The 20,295-nt window shown below is 47.6% G+C and overlaps 1 protein-coding gene across 1 annotated transcript; it reads left to right on the top strand.

Annotated features, from left to right (window-relative positions):
* The first annotated feature begins 425 nt into the window (after positions 1 to 425).
* On the top strand, positions 426 to 14,061 carry LOC138365904 (uncharacterized). The gene is made up of 10 exons (XM_069326617.1): positions 426 to 655; positions 1,400 to 1,712; positions 4,227 to 4,379; positions 7,868 to 8,035; positions 8,809 to 8,985; positions 9,375 to 9,557; positions 10,779 to 10,946; positions 11,720 to 11,896; positions 12,286 to 12,468; positions 13,903 to 14,061. The coding sequence occupies exons 1-10, from the start codon at positions 426 to 428 to the stop codon at positions 14,059 to 14,061; spliced, it is 1,911 nt and encodes a 636-aa protein (XP_069182718.1).
* The last annotated feature ends 6,234 nt before the right edge of the window (positions 14,062 to 20,295 follow it).

Here is a 20,295-nt window from a genome sequence, read left to right as displayed (position 1 = left end):
AAAAGGAACCAATTAAGCTGCATGTATTTTGTGATGCCTCAGGAAAGGCTTATGGTACAGTAGCTTACCTGGTCTCAAATGGGCAAGCCAATTTGCTCACATCAAAGGCCAGAGTGGCACCTTTAAAGAAAAGATCTCTGCCACAACTGGAATTAACAGCCTTACTGCTAGGTGTAAGATTGGCTCATTATCTGATCAAGGCCTTAAGCCACATCCACTTTAAAGAAACAGTAGTATGGTCAGATAATGAGGCAGTGCTACAGTGGGTTAAAAACAATAACAGTAAGAATCCTTATGTGAGTAACCGCGTTAAGGAAATACGAGAGTTGTCAGCAGGGTATAAACTAAGATATGTACCTACTAAAGAGAATCCAGCTGACTATCTCTCCCGAGGCCTGACTTTACGGCAATTAACAAAGGCAGAGATGTGGTTCAATGGACCTCAGTGGCTAATCAGCGACCAGTGGCCTGAACAAAAGCCACAAGTCATTGTGACCAATCTCACTGTTCCCATTGAGAACCCGGAACTACCTCGGACTTTGGTAATTGATCCTGCTCGGTACTCTGAACTGAACAAACTTATAGGTGTCACCCAAGTAGTGTTTGATTTTCTAAAGAAAATAGGAATCAAGCATAAATTCCCTAGAGCCCTAAAGTACTGGGTCAAAAGAGCTCAGATCGACACATTCGGGACAGAATTTGACAATGTTCCTAAGAAGCTACAACATGATCTGGGTCTCTGGTTAGACACTGACAATTATAACTTGATAAGATGCGGAGGACGCTTACAGCATGCTGACATAGATCTGGAAGCAAAAACTCCAATATTGCTCCCTCGTCACCACAGAGTAAGCAAACTAATTGTGTTACATATACACAAATACTGCACTCTGCATGGTGGGGTATTAGATACTCTCATGGACTTAAGACAACAGTACTGGCTACCCCAAGGTAGACAGACAGTAAAATCCATAATCAAATCCTGTGTTGTTTGCCGGAGATACGATGCCAGAGTGTGTCCATATCCTGGCCCTCCTCCACTTCCGAAGGAACGAGTCGTACATATTCGTCCCTTTGAGACAACAGGAGTAGATTTCACAGGAGCACTAACACTAACAGGCACTAAAGACAAGAAACCAGTAAAAGCCTTTATCTGTCTTTTTACTTGTGCCACAACAAGGGCAGTCCATCTAGAAGTGACTCCCGATATGAGTGCCGAAGCATTCTTACAGGCTTTCCGCAGGTTTGCTTCACGTAGATCTTGTCCTAAGTTAATGATTTCAGACAATGGGTCCAACTTAGTGGCAGGAGAAGCATGTCTGAGGAAAATCTGGACACACCCAAAGGTACGCACAGCCCTAACTCAACGGCAGTGCCATTGGAAATTCATACCTCCCAGAGCACCATGGCACGGAGGCTTCTATGAACGCATGGTTGGTATGGTGAAACGTTCCCTACGGAAAACCCTACACCACCAAAGGATTGACCTACAGGAGCTTCAAACAGTAATCATAGAGATAGAAGCACGAGTTAATAACCGACCACTTACCTACCTCTCTGATGATGTTTTGCAGCGTGAACCATTAAGTCCAGCTCATCTGATGTATGGGAGACCTCTCAAAACACTCGTGTCCCTTATGGACGAGGAACCAGAGGATCCTTCATATGTCAAAGAGAGTGATTTGGTTCAACATTTCAAACATCTTTCAAGGGTGATAAGTCGGTGGAATGACGTATGGACTCGTGAATACCTTACAGCTCTGAGGGAGTATCATTATGGGGCAAACAATCCCTATAACAGAATTAACTTGAACCCTGGTGACATAGTTCTGGTGGATAGTGATGGACCACGCTCAGAGTGGCCTACAGGTCAATTAGTCTCTGTTCATCCAGACAGCCAGGGCATCTTGAGAATAGTGAAAGTAAAATGCCGAGGCAACACTACTCTCAAAACTTTAGAGAAATTAGTACCTTTAGAACTGGCCAGGAAAGAAGACGTGCAATGACTTCCAGCACCCGATACGCCAGTACGGGACATACGTCCCCAACGGACTGCTGCACAACAATGTAAACTCAAATTAAAGCAGCACTATAATTCTGAAGGAAAAGAATAAGTGATCGCAGTCCTTACCGGGACTTCGTCCCGTGTTCTTCCCCCACCCCCCCGGAATTATGTCGGGAATCCGACACGCATACACACACACACACACACAACATAGTATCACCCTTTTTTCGTTTTCCCTTCAGGAAAGAAAATGGGATATCCCGTGACGTCATAGACAACACGTATATTTCAATGTTCTAATGATGTTTATAGAATAGTTTTTTATCTAGATTTAACAAAAAAGTAATCAACAAGACTGAATATAATTATTAACACCAAAATGTAGCTAGGTTCCTTTGTTAATGTAAAATAACTTTGAGAAGTGAACCAGGCTGAGGGCGTTGGCCCCAAAGAGAGACCGACGCTCCCACTCCACAACAATAACAAAACAGCCCTACTCTGTGCAAGGCTTTAGAGCTGGTGAAATCAACTAGACACCCCAATTACGTGTCAACAACCAGCAATACAGCCTAATAACATCACAACAACGACCGTATTCGGCTTATCAAGTATTGTATTTGAAATTATAGTGTACACATATTTTGGTTTATAAATAAGTCGGTCACGATGTATGCAGAAAACAAACACAATGTACGTGTACTCCATTACAGCCCTCACATTTCATGTCATACCTGTAATTGATATGTTTAGGGAACTTTGATTAATTCTTTGCATCCCATACAGGTAAATTGTGATAGGAGCACCAAGAATCTGTGCAGACAGTTGGTCCATACACATAATTAACTACTTGTTTGCCAAGCCTTTTCCTTCCCACCAGCCGCCATTACGTGGCACAAAGAGGCAGGGCCACACCCATCTTGATGCTTCACCTACACGCCTTAGCAGGCCCCCACAACAGGCTCAGCTAAGCTATTTTAGTATAGTAGTATTAGTAGTCATAATTAGTAATTATTACTAGTAGATTAGACCACCATATGTGGTATGATATAATGATAAGTGAACCACCACATGTGGTATTATAATATTATAAAGGGTAAACAATTGTTAGTTCAAGAAGGAGCCATCTCAAAGTGCTTTAGGCTACCAATTGTCCCCTCCCCCCCATAATGTGAGATAATTTCAGGCAGTTTACAAGTACATACAGTTCATTCAATTAATTCTTACTTACTAAGAAAAATAAATAAGACAGAACTTTATCTTATTAAAGTCTATTTAAAAAAGAGAATAGCTGCCTGGAGTTTCCCCACAAGTAGTGTTATGGAACAGAGTGACGCCACCACTAATAGTGTCATGATCAGATTGACGCCGCCACCAAAAGTGTCATGAACAGAGTGACGCCGCCACCAACAGAGTTATGGAACAGAGTGACGCCGACACCAATAGATTCATAAACAGAGTGACGCCGCCACCAATAGTGTCATGAACAGAGTGACGCCGCCACCAATAGTGTCATGAACAGAGTGACGCCGCCACCAATAGGGTTATGGAACAAAGTGACGCCACCAACAATAGTGTCATGAACAGAGTGACACCGCCACCAATAGTGTCATGAACAGAGTGACGCCGCCACCAACATTGTTATGGAACAGAGTGAAGCCGCTACCAATAGTGTTATGGAACAGAGTGACGCCGCCGTCTGTACTGTTATGGAACAGAGTGACGCCGCCACCAATAGTGTCATGAACAGAGTGACGCCGCCACCAATAGTGTTATGGAATAGAGTGACGCCGCTGCCTATAGTGTTATGGAACAGAGTGATGCCGCTATAGTGTTATGGAACAGAGTGATGCCGTGTTATGGAACAGAGTGACGCCGCCGCCAATAGAGTTATGGAACAGAATGTCGCCGCCACCAATAGTGTTATGGAACAGAGTGACGCCACCACCAGTAGAGTCATGAACAGAATGTCGCCGCCACTAATAGAGTTATGGAACAGAGTGACGCCACCACCAATAGTGTCAGGAACAGAGTGACGCCACCACCAATAGTGTCATTAACAGAGTGACGCCACAGCCAATAGTATCATGAACAGAGTGACACCGCCACAAATAGTATCATGAACAGAGTGACGCCGCCACCAATAGTGTCATGAACAGAGCGACGCCGCCACCAATAGTGTTATGGAACACAATGAAGCCACCACCAATGGTGTCATGTACAGATTGACGTCGCCACCAATCGTGTTATGGAACAGAGTGACGCCGCCACTAATAGTGTTATGGAACAGATTGACGCCGCCACCAATAGTGTTATGGAACAGTTTGACGCTGCTTCCAGTAGTGTTATGGAACAGAGTGACGCCGCCGCTTATATTGTAATGGAACAGAGTGACGCCGCCACCAGTAGTGTCATGAACAGAATGTCGCCGCCACCAATTGTGTTATGGAATAGAGTGACGCCACCACCAATAGTGTCATGAACAGAGTGACGCCGCCTCCGATAGTGTCATGAACAGATTGACGCCGCAACTAATAGTGTCATGAACAAAGTGACACCTCCACCAATAGTGTCATGAACAGAGTGACACCGCCACCAATAATGTCATGAACAAAGTGAAGCCGCCTCCAATAGTGTCATTATAGAGTGACGCCGCCACCAATAGTGTCATGAACAAAGTGACGCCGACACCAATTGTGTCCTGAACAGAGTGACACCGCCACCAATAGTGTCCTGAACAAAGTGACGCCGCCACAAAATGGAAAAATGTTCAAAGGAAATGGTAAGTAAGAAAAATGGAGTAAAAGATGAAAATGAAGTAAAATGGAAAAGGTTCAAAGGTTTGCCACTAGACTAGTACCCGAGCTGAGAGGTATGAGCTACGAGGAGAGACTACGGGAATTAAACCTCACTTCGTTGGAAGACAGAAGAGTTAGGGGGGACATGATCACCACATTCAAGATCCTCAAGAGAATTGACAGGGTTGATAAAGACAGGCTGTTTAACACAAGGGGCATACGCACTAGGGGACACAGGTGGAAACTGAGTGCCCAAATGAGCCACAGAGATATTAGAAAGAAATTTTTTAGTGTCAGAGTGGTTGACAAATGGAATGCATTAGGAAGTAATGTGGTGGAGGTTGACTCCATAAACAGTTTCAAGTGTAGATATGATAGAGCCCAATAGGCTCAGGAACCTGAACACCTGTTGATTGACGGTTGAGAGGCGGGACCAAAGAGCCAGAGCTCAACCCCCGCAAGCACAACTAGGTGAGTACAAATAGTGTCATGAACTGATTAATTCTCTAACCAATAGTGTCATGAACAGAGTGACGCCCTCACCAGTAGTGTCATGAAAAGAATGTCGCCGCCACCAATAGTGTTATGGAACAGAGTGACGCCGTTACCAATAGTGTTATGGAACAAAGTGACGCCGCCACCTATAGTGTTATGGAACAGAGTGACGCCACCACCAATAGCGTCATGAACAGATTGACGCCGCCACCAATAGTGTTATAGAACAGAGTGACGCTGCCACCAACAGTGTTATGGAACAGAGTGACGCCGCCACCAATAGTGTTATGGAACAGTGTGATGCCGCCACCAATAGTGTCATGAACAGAGTGACGCCGCCACCAATATTGTCATGAACAGAGTGACGCCGCCACCAATAGTGTAATGGAACACAGTGACGCCACCACCAATAGTGTCATGAACAGAGTGACGCCGCCACCAATAGGGATATGGAACAAAGTGACTCCACCACCAATAGTGTCATGAACAGAGTGACACCGCCACCAATAGTGTCATGAACAGAGTGATGCCGCCACCAATAGTGTCTTGGAACAGAGTGATGCCACCACCAATAGTGTCATTAACAGATTGACACCGCCACCAATAGTGTCATGAACAGAGTTACGCCGCCACCATTAGTGTCATGAACAGAATGTCGCCGCCACCAATAGTGTTATGGAACAGTGACCCCACCACCAATAGTGTCATGAACAGAGTGACGTCGCCACCATTTGTGTTATGGAACAGAATGTCGCCGCCACCAATAGTGTTATGGAACAGAATGACGCAGCCACCAATAGTGTCATGAACAGAATGTGGCCGTTAACAATAGTGTTATGGAACAGAGTGACGCCACCACGAATAGTTTCATGAACAGAGTGACGCCGCCACCATTAGTGTTAGGGAACAGAGTGACGCAGCCACAAATAGTGCTATGGAACAGAGTGACGCCCCCACCAATAGTGTTATGGAACAGAGTGACGCCGCTACCAGTAGTGTTAAGGAACAGAGTGAAGCCGCCACCAATAGTGTCATGAACAGAATGACGCCACCACAAATAGTGTTATGGAACAGAGTGACGCCGCCACCAATAGTGTCATCAATAGAGTGACACCGCCGCCAATAGTGTCATGAACAGAGTGACGACGCAAATAGTGTAATAAACAGAGTGGCGCCGCCAACACTAGTGTCATGAACAGAATGACGCCGCAACAAATAGTGCCATGAACAGAGTGATTCCCTAACCAATAGTGTCATGAACAGAGTGACGCCGCCACCAATAGTGTCATGAAAAAAGTGACGCCGTCACCAATAGTGTTATGAACAGAGTGACACCGCCACCAATAGTGTCATAAGCAAAGTGACGCCGCCACCAATAGTGTCATCAATAGAGTGACACCTCCATCAATTGCGTCATGAACAAAGTGACACTGCCACCAATAGTGTCATGAACAAAGTGACGCTGCCACCAATAGTGTCATCAATAGAGTGACACCGCCACCAATAGTGTTATGAACAAAGTGACGCCGCCACCAATAGTGTCATGAACAAAGTGACGCCGCCACCAATAGTGTCATGAACAGAGTGACACCGCCACCAATAGTGTCCTGAACAAAGTGACGCCGCCACCAATAGTGTTATGGAACAGAGTGACGCCGCAATCAGTAGTGTTAAGGAACAGAGTGAAGCCGCCACCAATAGTGTCATGAACAGAATGACGCCACCACAAATAGTGTTATGGAATAGAGTGACGCCGCCACCAATAGTGTTATGGAACAGGGTGACGCCGCCGTCTATACTGTTATGGAACAGAGTGACGCCGCCACCAATAGTGTCATGAACAGAGTGACGCCGCCACCAATAGTGTCATGAACAGAGTGACACCGCCACCAATAGTGTCATGAACAGAGTGACACCGCCACCAATAAAGTTATGGAATAGAGTGACGCCGCCGCCTATAGTGTTATGGAACAGAGTGACGCCGCCACCAATAGTGTCATGAACAGAGTGACGCCGCCACCAATAGTGTCATGAACAGAGTGACACCGCCACCAATAGTGTCATGAACAAAGTGACGCCGCCACCAATAGTGTCATCAATAGAGTGACACCTCCATCAATAGTGTCATGATCAAAGTGACGCCGCCTCCAATAGTGTCATGAACAAAGTGACGCAGCCACCAATAGTGTCATGAACAGAATGGCGCCGCCACCAATAGTGTTATAGAACAGAGTGACGCCGCTACCAACAGTGTTATGGAACAGAGTGACGCCGCCACCAATAGTGTCATGAAAAAAGTGACGCCGCCACCAATAGTGTCATGAAAAAAGTGACGCCGTCACCAGTAGTGTTATGAACAGAGTGACACCGCCACCAATAGTGTCATGAGCAAAGTGACGCCGCCACCAATAGTGTCATCAATAGAGTGACACCTCCATCAATAGTGTCATGATCAAAGTGACGCCGCCTCCAATAGTGTCATGAACAAAGTGACGCAGCCACCAATAGTGTCATGAACAGAATGGCGCCGCCACAAATAGTGTCATGAACAGAGTTATTCCCTAACCAATAGTGTCATGAACAGAGTAATGCCGCCACCAATAGTGTTATGGAACAGATTGACGCCGCCACCAATAGTCTTATAGAACAGGGTGACGCCGCTACCAACAGTGTTATGGAACAGAGTGACGCCGCCACCAATAGTGTTATGGAACAAAGTTACGCCTCCACTAATAGTGTCGTGAACAGAGTGACGCCGCCACCAATATTGTCATGAACAGAGTGACGCCGCCACCAATAGTGTTATGGAACAGAGTGACGCCACCACCAATAGTGTCATGAACAGAGTGAAGCCGCCACAAATATTGTTATGGAACAGAGTGACGCCGCTACCAGTAGTGTTATGGAACAGAGTGAAGCCGCCACCAAGAGTGTCATGAACAGAGTGACGCCGCAACCAGTAACGTCATGAACAAAGTGACTCCGCCACCAATAGTGTCATCAATAGAGTGACACCGCCACCAATAGTGTCATGAATAAAATGACGCCGCCATCAATAGTGTCATCAATAGAGTGACACCGCCACCAATAGTGTCATGAACAAAGTGACGCCGCCATCAATAGTGTCTTGAACAAAGCGACGTCGCCACTAATAGTGTCATTAACAGAGTGACACACCCTTCAATAGTGTCATGAACAGAGTGACGCCGCCACCAATAGTGTCATGAACAGAGTGAGGCCGCCACCAACAGTGTTATGGAACAGAGTGACACCGCCATCAATAGTGTTATGGAACAGAGTGACGCCGCTACCAACAGTGTTATGGAACAAAGTGACGCCGCCACCAATAGTGTTATGGAACAGAGTGACGCCGCTACCAACAGTGTTATGGAACAGAGTGACGCCGCCACCAATAGTGTCATGAACAGAGTGAGGCCGCCACCAACAGTGTTATGGAACAGAGTGACGCCAGCAACAATAGTGTCATGAACAGAGTGACACCGCTATAAATAGTGTCATGAAGTGAGTGACGCCGCCACCAACATTGTTATGGAACAGAGTGACGCCGCCACCAGCAGTGTTATTGAACAGAGTGAAGCCGCCACCAATAGTGTTATGGAACAGAGTGACGCCACCGTCTATACCGTTATGGAACAGAGTGACGCCGCCACCACTAGAGTCATGAACAGAGTGACGCCGCCACCAATAAAGTTATGGAATAGAGTGACGCCGCCGCCTATAGTGTTATGGAAGAGAGTGACGCATCCACCAATAGTGTTATGAAACAGAGTGACGGCGCCACCAATAGTGTTATGGAACAGAGTGACGCCGCCACCAATAGTGTTATGGAACAGAGTGACGCCGCCACCAATAGTGTCAGGAACAGAGTGACGCCACCACCAATAGTGTCATTAACAGAGTGACGCCACAGCCAATAGTGTCATGAACAGAGTGACACCCCCACAAATAGTATCATGAACAGAGTGACGCCGCCACCAATAGTGTCATGAACAGAGTGACGCCGCCACCAATAGTGTTATGGAACACAATGACGCCACCACCAATGGTGTCATATACAGATTGACGTCGCCACCAATCGTGTTATGGAACAGAGTGACGCCGCCACTAATAGTGTTATGGAACAGATTGACGCCGCCACCAATAGTGTTATGGAACAGTTTGACGCTGCTTCCAGTAGTGTTATGGAACAGAGTGACGCCGCCACCAGTAGTGTCATGAACAGAATGTCGCCGCCACCAATTGTGTTATGGAATAGAGTGACGCCACCACCAATAGTGTCATGAACAGAGTGACGCCGACTCCAATAGTGTCATGAACAGATTGACGCCGCAACCAATAGTGTCATGAACAAAGTGACACCTCCACCAATAGTGTCATGAACAGAGTGACACCGCCACCAATAGTGTCATGAACAGAGTGATGCCGCCACCAATAGTGTCATGGAACAGAGTGATGCCACCACCAATAGTGTCATGAACAGAGTGACACTGCCACCAATAGTGTTATGGAACAGAGTGACGCCGCCACCAACAGTGTTATGGAACAGAGTTACGCCGCCACCATTAGTGTCATGAAGAGAATGTCGCCGCCACCAATAGTGTTATGGAACAATGACCCCACCACCAATAGTGTCATGAACAGAGTGACGTCGCCACCATTTGTGTTATGGAACAGAATGTCGCCGCCACCAATAGTGTTATGGAACAGAATGACGCAGCCACCAATAGTGTCATGAACAGAATGTGGCCGTTTACAATAGTGTTATGAAACATAGTGACGCCACCACGAATAGTTTCATGAACAGAGTGACGCAGCCACCAATAGTGCTATGGAACAGAGTGACGCCCCCACCAATTATGTCATGTACAAAGTGATGCCGCCACCAATAGTGTCATCAATAGAGTGACACCGCCGCCAATAGTGTCATGAACAGAGTGACGACGCAAATAGTGTAATAAACAGAGTGACGCCGCCAACACTAGTGTCATGAACAGAATGACGCCGCCACAAATAGTGTCATGAACAGAGTGATTCCCTAACCAATAGTGTCATGAACAGAGTGACGCCGCCACCAATAGTGTCATGAAAAAAGTGACGCCGTCACCAATAGTGTTATGAACAGAGTGACACTGCCACCAATAGTGTCATGAAAAAAGTGACGCCGCCACCAATAGTGTCATGAAAAAAGTGACGCCGCCACCAATAGTGTCATGAAAAAAGTGACGCCGTCACCAGTAGTGTTATGAACAGAGTGACACCGCCACCAATAGTGTCATGAGCAAAGTGACGCCGCCACCAATAGTGTCATCAATAGAGTGACACCTCCATCAATAGTGTCATGATCAAAGTGACGCCGCCTCCAATAGTGTCATGAACAAAGTGACGCAGCCACCAATAGTGTCATGAACAGAATGGCGCCGCCACAAATAGTGTCATGAACAGAGTTATTCCCTAACCAATAGTGTCATGAACAGAGTAATGCCGCCACCAATAGTGTTATGGAACAGATTGACGCCGCCACCAATAGTCTTATAGAACAGGGTGACGCCGCTACCAACAGTGTTATGGAACAGAGTGACGCCGCCACCAATAGTGTTATGGAACAAAGTTACGCCTCCACTAATAGTGTCGTGAACAGAGTGACGCCGCCACCAATATTGTCATGAACAGAGTGACGCCGCCACCAATAGTGTTATGGAACAGAGTGACGCCACCACCAATAGTGTCATGAACAGAGTGAAGCCGCCACAAATATTGTTATGGAACAGAGTGACGCCGCTACCAGTAGTGTTATGGAACAGAGTGAAGCCGCCACCAAGAGTGTCATGAACAGAGTGACGCCGCAACCAGTAACGTCATGAACAAAGTGACTCCGCCACCAATAGTGTCATCAATAGAGTGACACCGCCACCAATAGTGTCATGAATAAAATGACGCCGCCATCAATAGTGTCATCAATAGAGTGACACCGCCACCAATAGTGTCATGAACAAAGTGACGCCGCCATCAATAGTGTCTTGAACAAAGCGACGTCGCCACTAATAGTGTCATTAACAGAGTGACACACCCTTCAATAGTGTCATGAACAGAGTGACGCCGCCACCAATAGTGTCATGAACAGAGTGAGGCCGCCACCAACAGTGTTATGGAACAGAGTGACACCGCCATCAATAGTGTTATGGAACAGAGTGACGCCGCTACCAACAGTGTTATGGAACAAAGTGACGCCGCCACCAATAGTGTTATGGAACAGAGTGACGCCGCTACCAACAGTGTTATGGAACAGAGTGACGCCGCCACCAATAGTGTCATGAACAGAGTGAGGCCGCCACCAACAGTGTTATGGAACAGAGTGACGCCAGCAACAATAGTGTCATGAACAGAGTGACACCGCTATAAATAGTGTCATGAAGTGAGTGACGCCGCCACCAACATTGTTATGGAACAGAGTGACGCCGCCACCAGCAGTGTTATTGAACAGAGTGAAGCCGCCACCAATAGTGTTATGGAACAGAGTGACGCCACCGTCTATACCGTTATGGAACAGAGTGACGCCGCCACCACTAGAGTCATGAACAGAGTGACGCCGCCACCAATAAAGTTATGGAATAGAGTGACGCCGCCGCCTATAGTGTTATGGAAGAGAGTGACGCATCCACCAATAGTGTTATGAAACAGAGTGACGGCGCCACCAATAGTGTTATGGAACAGAGTGACGCCGCCACCAATAGTGTTATGGAACAGAGTGACGCCGCCACCAATAGTGTCAGGAACAGAGTGACGCCACCACCAATAGTGTCATTAACAGAGTGACGCCACAGCCAATAGTGTCATGAACAGAGTGACACCCCCACAAATAGTATCATGAACAGAGTGACGCCGCCACCAATAGTGTCATGAACAGAGTGACGCCGCCACCAATAGTGTTATGGAACACAATGACGCCACCACCAATGGTGTCATATACAGATTGACGTCGCCACCAATCGTGTTATGGAACAGAGTGACGCCGCCACTAATAGTGTTATGGAACAGATTGACGCCGCCACCAATAGTGTTATGGAACAGTTTGACGCTGCTTCCAGTAGTGTTATGGAACAGAGTGACGCCGCCACCAGTAGTGTCATGAACAGAATGTCGCCGCCACCAATTGTGTTATGGAATAGAGTGACGCCACCACCAATAGTGTCATGAACAGAGTGACGCCGACTCCAATAGTGTCATGAACAGATTGACGCCGCAACCAATAGTGTCATGAACAAAGTGACACCTCCACCAATAGTGTCATGAACAGAGTGACACCGCCACCAATAGTGTCATGAACAGAGTGATGCCGCCACCAATAGTGTCATGGAACAGAGTGATGCCACCACCAATAGTGTCATGAACAGAGTGACACTGCCACCAATAGTGTTATGGAACAGAGTGACGCCGCCACCAACAGTGTTATGGAACAGAGTTACGCCGCCACCATTAGTGTCATGAAGAGAATGTCGCCGCCACCAATAGTGTTATGGAACAATGACCCCACCACCAATAGTGTCATGAACAGAGTGACGTCGCCACCATTTGTGTTATGGAACAGAATGTCGCCGCCACCAATAGTGTTATGGAACAGAATGACGCAGCCACCAATAGTGTCATGAACAGAATGTGGCCGTTTACAATAGTGTTATGAAACATAGTGACGCCACCACGAATAGTTTCATGAACAGAGTGACGCAGCCACCAATAGTGCTATGGAACAGAGTGACGCCCCCACCAATTATGTCATGTACAAAGTGATGCCGCCACCAATAGTGTCATCAATAGAGTGACACCGCCGCCAATAGTGTCATGAACAGAGTGACGACGCAAATAGTGTAATAAACAGAGTGACGCCGCCAACACTAGTGTCATGAACAGAATGACGCCGCCACAAATAGTGTCATGAACAGAGTGATTCCCTAACCAATAGTGTCATGAACAGAGTGACGCCGCCACCAATAGTGTCATGAAAAAAGTGACGCCGTCACCAATAGTGTTATGAACAGAGTGACACTGCCACCAATAGTGTCATGAACAAAGTGACGCCGCCACCAATAGTGTCATGAACAGAGTTATTCCCTAACGAATAGTGTCATGAACAGAGTGATGCCGCCACCAATAGTGTTATAAAACAGATTGACGCCACCACCAATAGTGTCATGAACAGATTGACGCCGCCACCAATAGTGTTATAGAACAGAGTGACGCCGCCACCAACAGTGTTATGGAACAGAGTGACGCCGCCACCAATAGTGTTATGGAACAGAGTTACGCCGCAACTAATAGTATCGTGAACAGAGTAACGCCGCCACCAATATTGTCATGAACAGAGTGACGCCGCCACCAATAGTGTTATGGAACAGAGTGACGCCGCCACCAATATTGTCATGAACAGAGTGACGCCGCCACTAATAGTGTTATGGAACAGAGTGACGCCGCCACCAATAGTGTTATGGAACAGAGTGACGCCGCTACCAGTAGTGTTAAGGAACAGAGTGAAGCCGCCACCAATAGTGTCATGAACAGAATGACGCCACCATTAATAGTGTTATGGAACAGAGTGACGGCGCCACCAGTAGTGTTATTGAACAGAGTGAAGCCGCCACCAATAGTGTTATGGAACAGGGTGACGCCGCCGTCTATACTGTTATGGAACAGAGTGACGCCGCCACCAATAGTGTCATGAACAGAGTGACGCCGCCACCAATAGTGTCATAAACAGAGTGACACCGCTACCAATAGTGTCATGAACAGAGTGACGCAGCCACCAATAAAGTTATGGAATAGAGTGACGCCGCCGCCTATAGTGTTATGGAACAGAGTGACGCCGCCACCAATAGTGTCATGAACAGAGTGACGCCGCCACCAATAGTGTCATCAATAGAGTGACACCGCCACCAATAGTGTTATGAACAAAGTGACGCCGCCACCAATAGTGTCATGAAAAAAGTGACGCCGCCACAAATAGTGTCATGAATAGAGTGACACCGCCACCAATAGTGTCCTGAACAAAGTGACGCCGCCACCAATAGTGTCATGAACAGAGTGACACCGCCACCAATAGTGTCATGAACAGAGTGACGCCGCCACCAACAGTGTCATGGAACAGAGTGACGCCGTTACCAATAGTGTTATGGAACAGAGTGACGCCGCCATTAATAGTGTTATGAAACAGAGTGACGCCACCACCAATAGTGTCATGAACAGATTGACGCCGCCACCTATAGTGTTATAGAACAGAGTGACGCCGCCACCAACAGTGTTATGGAACAGAGTGACGCCGCCACCAATAGTGTTATGGAACAGAGTGATTCCGCCACCAATAGTGCCAAGAACAGAGTGACGTCGCCACCAATAGTGTCATGAACAGAGTGACGCCGCACCCAATAGGGTTATGGAACAGTGACGCAACCACCAATAGTGTTATGAACAGAGTGACACCGCCACCAACAGTGTTATGGAACAGAGTGACGCCGCCACCAGTAGTGTTATGGAACAGAGTGTAGCTGCCACCAATAGTGTTATGGAACAGAGTGTCGCCGCCACCAGTAGTGTCATGAACAAAATGTCGCCGCCACCAATAGTGTTATGGAACAGTGACCCCACCCCCAATAGTGTCATGAACAAAGTGACGCCGCCACCAATAGTGTCATGAACAGTGACACTATTGACACATTCATGACACATGACACAATTGGTGGCGGCGTCACTCTGTTCATGACACTATTGGTGGCGGCGTCACTTTGTTCATGACACTATTGGTGGCGGCGTCACTCTGTTCATGACACTATTGGTGGCGACGTCACTCTGTTCTTGGCACTATTGGTGGCGGAATCACTCTGTTCCATAACACTATTGGTGGCGGCGTCACTCTTTTCCATAACACTGTTGGTGGCGGCGTCACTCTGTTCTATAACACTATAGGTGGCGGCGTCAATCTGTTCATGACACTATTGGTGGTGGCGTCAACAAAAGTGTTATGGAACAGAGTTACACCGCCACCAATAGTGTCATGAACAAAGTGACGCCGCCACCAATAGTGTCATGAACAAAGTGACGCCGCCACCAATAGTGTCATGAACAGAGTGACACCGCCACCAGTAGTGTCATGAACAGAGTGACACCGCCACCAATAGTGTCATGAACAGAGTGACGCCGCCACCAACAGTGTTATGGAACAGTGTGACGCCGTTACCAATAGTGTTATGGAACAGAGTGACGCCGCCACCAATAGTGTTATAAAACAGAGTGACGCCACCACCAATAGTGTCATGAACAGATTGACGCAGCCACCTATAGTGTTATAGAACAGAGTGACGCCGCCACCAACCGGGTTATGGAACAGAGTGACGCCGCCACCAATAGTGTTATGGAACAGAGTGATTCCGCCACCAATAGTGTCAAGAACAGAGTGACGCCGCCACCAATAGTGTCATGAACAGAGTGACGCCGCAACCAATAGGGTTATGGAACCGAGTGACGCAACCACCAATAGTGTTACGAACAGAGTGACACCGCCACCAATAGTGTCATGAACAGAGTGACGCCGCCACCAACAGTGTTATGGAACAGAGTGACGCCGCCACCAGTAGTGTTATTGAACAGAGTGTAGCTGCCACCAATAGTGTTATGGAACAGAGTGACGCCGCCACCAGTAGTGTCATGAACAGAATGTCGCCGCCACCAATAGTGTTATGGAACAGTGACCCCACAACCAATAGTGTCATGAACAGAGTGACACCGCCACCAATAGTGTCATGAACAGAGTGACGCCGCCACCAATAAAGTTATGGAATAGAGTGACGCCGCCGCCTATAGTGTTATGAAACAGAGTGACGCCGCCACCAATAGCGTCATGAACAGAGTGACGCCGCCACCAATAATGTCATGAACAGAGTGACACCGCCACCAATAGTGTCATGAACAAAGTGACGCCGCCACCAATTGTGTCATCAATAGAGTGACACCGCCACCAATAGTGTCATGAACAAAGTGACGCCGCCACCAATAGTGCCATGAACAGAGTGACACCGCCACCAATAGTGTCCTGAACAAAGTGACGCCGCCACCAATAGTGTCATGAACAGAGTGACACCGCCACCAATAGTGTCATGAACAGAGTGACACCGCCACCAATAGTGTCATGAACAGAGTGACGCCGCCACCAACAGCGTTATGGAACAGAGTGACGCCGTTACCAATAGTGTTATGGAACAGAGTGACGCCGCCACCAATAGTGTTATGAAACAGAGTGACGCCACCACCAATAGTGTCATGAACAGATTGACGCCGCCACCTATAGTGTTATAGAACAGAGTGACGCCGCCACCAACAGTGTTATGGAACAGAGTGACGCCGCCACCAATAGTGTTATGGAACAGAGTGATTCCGCCACCAATAGTGTCAAGAACAGAGTGACGCCGCGCCCAATAGTGTCATGAACAGAGTGACGTCGCAACCAATAGGGTTATGGAACAGAGTGACGCAACCACCAATAGTGTTATGAACAGAGTGACACCGCCACCAACAGTGTTATGGAACAGAGTGACGCCGCCACCAATAGTGTCATGAACAGAGGGACGCCGCCACCAACAGTGTTATGGAACAGAGTGACGCCGCCACCAGTAGTGTTATTGAACAGAGTGTAGCTGCCACCAATAGTGTTATGGAACAGAGTGACGCCGCCACCAGTAGTGTTATGGAACAGAGTGTAGCTGCCACCAATAGTGTTATGGAACAGAGTGACGCCGCCACCAGTAGTCATGAACAAAGTGACGCCGCCACCAATAGTGTCATGAACAGTGACACTATTGACACATTCATGACACATGACACAATTGGTGGCGGCGTCACTCTGTTCATGACACTATTGGTGGCGGCGTCACTCTGTTCATGACACTATTGGTAGCGGCGTTACTCTGTTCATGACACTACTGGTGACGGCGTCATCAATAGTGTTATGGAACAGATTGACGCTGCCACCAGTAGTGTCATGAAAAGAATGTTGCCGCCACCAACAGTGTTATTGAACAGAGTGACACTGCCACCAATAGTGTTATGGAACAGAGTGACGCCACTACGAAAAGTGTCATGAACAGAGTGACGCCGCCACCAAAAGTGTCATGAACAGTGTAACGCCGACACCAATAGCTTTATGGAACAGAGTAACGACACCACCAATAGTGCATGAATGAACAGAGTGACGCCGCCACCAATAGTGTCATGAAAAAAGTGACGCCGTCACCAGTAGTGTTATGAACAGAGTGACACCGCCACCGATAGTGTCATGAGCAAAGTGACGCCGCCACCAATAGTGTCATCAATAGAGTGACACCTCCATCAATAGTGTCATGAACAAAGTGACGCCGCCTCCAGTAGTGTCATGAACAAAGTGACGCAGCCACCAATAGTGTCATGAACAGAATGGCGCCGCCACAAATAGTGTCATGAACAGAGTTATTCCCTAACCAATAGTGTCATGAACAGAGTAATGCCGCCACCAATAGTGTTATGGAACAGATTGACGCCGCCACCAATAGTGTTATAGAACAGAGTGACGCCGCTACCAACAGTGTTATGGAACAGAGTGACGCCGCCACCAATAGTGACATAAAAAAAGTGACGCCGCCACCAATAGTGTCATGAACAGAGTGACGCCGCCACCAATAGTGTCATGAAAAAAGTGACGCCGTCACCAGTAGTGTTATGAACAGAGTGACACCGCCACCAATAGTGTCATGAGCAAAGTGACGCCGCCACCAATTGTGTTATGGAACAGAGTTACGCCTCCACTAATAGTGTCGTGAATAAAGTGACGCCGCCACCAATATTGTCATGAACAGAGTGACGCCGCCACCAATAGTGTCATGAACAGAGTTATTCCCTAACGAATAGTGTCATGAACAGAGTGATGCCGCCACCAATAGTGTTATAAAACAGATTGACGCCACCACCAATAGTGTCATGAACAGATTGACGCCGCCACCAATAGTGTTATAGAACAGAGTGACGCCGCCACCAACAGTGTTATGGAACAGAGTGACGCCGCCACCAATAGTGTTATGGAACAGAGTTACGCCGCAACTAATAGTATCGTGAACAGAGTAACGCCGCCACCAATATTGTCATGAACAGAGTGACGCCGCCACCAATAGTGTTATGGAACAGAGTGACGCCGCCACCAATATTGTCATGAACAGAGTGACGCCGCCACTAATAGTGTTATGGAACAGAGTGACGCCGCCACCAATAGTGTTATGGAACAGAGTGACGCCGCTACCAGTAGTGTTAAGGAACAGAGTGAAGCCGCCACCAATAGTGTCATGAACAGAATGACGCCACCATTAATAGTGTTATGGAACAGAGTGACGGCGCCACCAGTAGTGTTATTGAACAGAGTGAAGCCGCCACCAATAGTGTTATGGAACAGGGTGACGCCGCCGTCTATACTGTTATGGAACAGAGTGACGCCGCCACCAATAGTGTCATGAACAGAGTGACGCCGCCACCAATAGTGTCATAAACAGAGTGACACCGCTACCAATAGTGTCATGAACAGAGTGACGCAGCCACCAATAAAGTTATGGAATAGAGTGACGCCGCCGCCTATAGTGTTATGGAACAGAGTGACGCCGCCACCAATAGTGTCATGAACAGAGTGACGCCGCCACCAATAGTGTCATCAATAGAGTGACACCGCCACCAATAGTGTTATGAACAAAGTGACGCCGCCACCAATAGTGTCATGAAAAAAGTGACGCCGCCACAAATAGTGTCATGAATAGAGTGACACCGCCACCAATAGTGTCCTGAACAAAGTGACGCCGCCACCAATAGTGTCATGAACAGAGTGACACCGCCACCAATAGTGTCATGAACAGAGTGACGCCGCCACCAACAGTGTCATGGAACAGAGTGACGCCGTTACCAATAGTGTTATGGAACAGAGTGACGCCGCCATTAATAGTGTTATGAAACAGAGTGACGCCACCACCAATAGTGTCATGAACAGATTGACGCCGCCACCTATAGTGTTATAGAACAGAGTGACGCCGCCACCAACAGTGTTATGGAACAGAGTGACGCCGCCACCAATAGTGTTATGGAACAGAGTGATTCCGCCACCAATAGTGCCAAGAACAGAGTGACGTCGCCACCAATAGTGTCATGAACAGAGTGACGCCGCAACCAATAGGGTTATGGAACAGTGACGCAACCACCAATAGTGTTATGAACAGAGTGACACCGCCACCAACAGTGTTATGGAACAGAGTGACGCCGCCACCAGTAGTGTTATGGAACAGAGTGTAGCTGCCACCAATAGTGTTATGGAACAGAGTGTCGCCGCCACCAGTAGTGTCATGAACAAAATGTCGCCGCCACCAATAGTGTTATGGAACAGTGACCCCACCCCCAATAGTGTCATGAACAAAGTGACGCCGCCACCAATAGTGTCATGAACAGTGACACTATTGACACATTCATGACACATGACACAATTGGTGGCGGCGTCACTCTGTTCATGACACTATTGGTGGCGGCGTCACTTTGTTCATGACACTATTGGTGGCGGCGTCACTCTGTTCATGACACTATTGGTGGCGACGTCACTCTGTTCTTGGCACTATTGGTGGCGGAATCACTCTGTTCCATAACACTATTGGTGGCGGCGTCACTCTTTTCCATAACACTGTTGGTGGCGGCGTCACTCTGTTCTATAACACTATAGGTGGCGGCGTCAATCTGTTCATGACACTATTGGTGGTGGCGTCAACAAAAGTGTTATGGAACAGAGTTACACCGCCACCAATAGTGTCATGAACAAAGTGACGCCGCCACCAATAGTGTCATGAACAAAGTGACGCCGCCACCAATAGTGTCATGAACAGAGTGACACCGCCACCAGTAGTGTCATGAACAGAGTGACACCGCCACCAATAGTGTCATGAACAG

Source organism: Procambarus clarkii, chromosome 18 (assembly GCF_040958095.1).
Source record: "Procambarus clarkii isolate CNS0578487 chromosome 18, FALCON_Pclarkii_2.0, whole genome shotgun sequence".
NCBI lineage: Eukaryota > Metazoa > Arthropoda > Malacostraca > Decapoda > Cambaridae > Procambarus > Procambarus clarkii.
The sequence above is the reverse complement of the archived record's forward strand: the minus strand, read 5'-3'. Positions and strand labels throughout refer to the sequence as shown.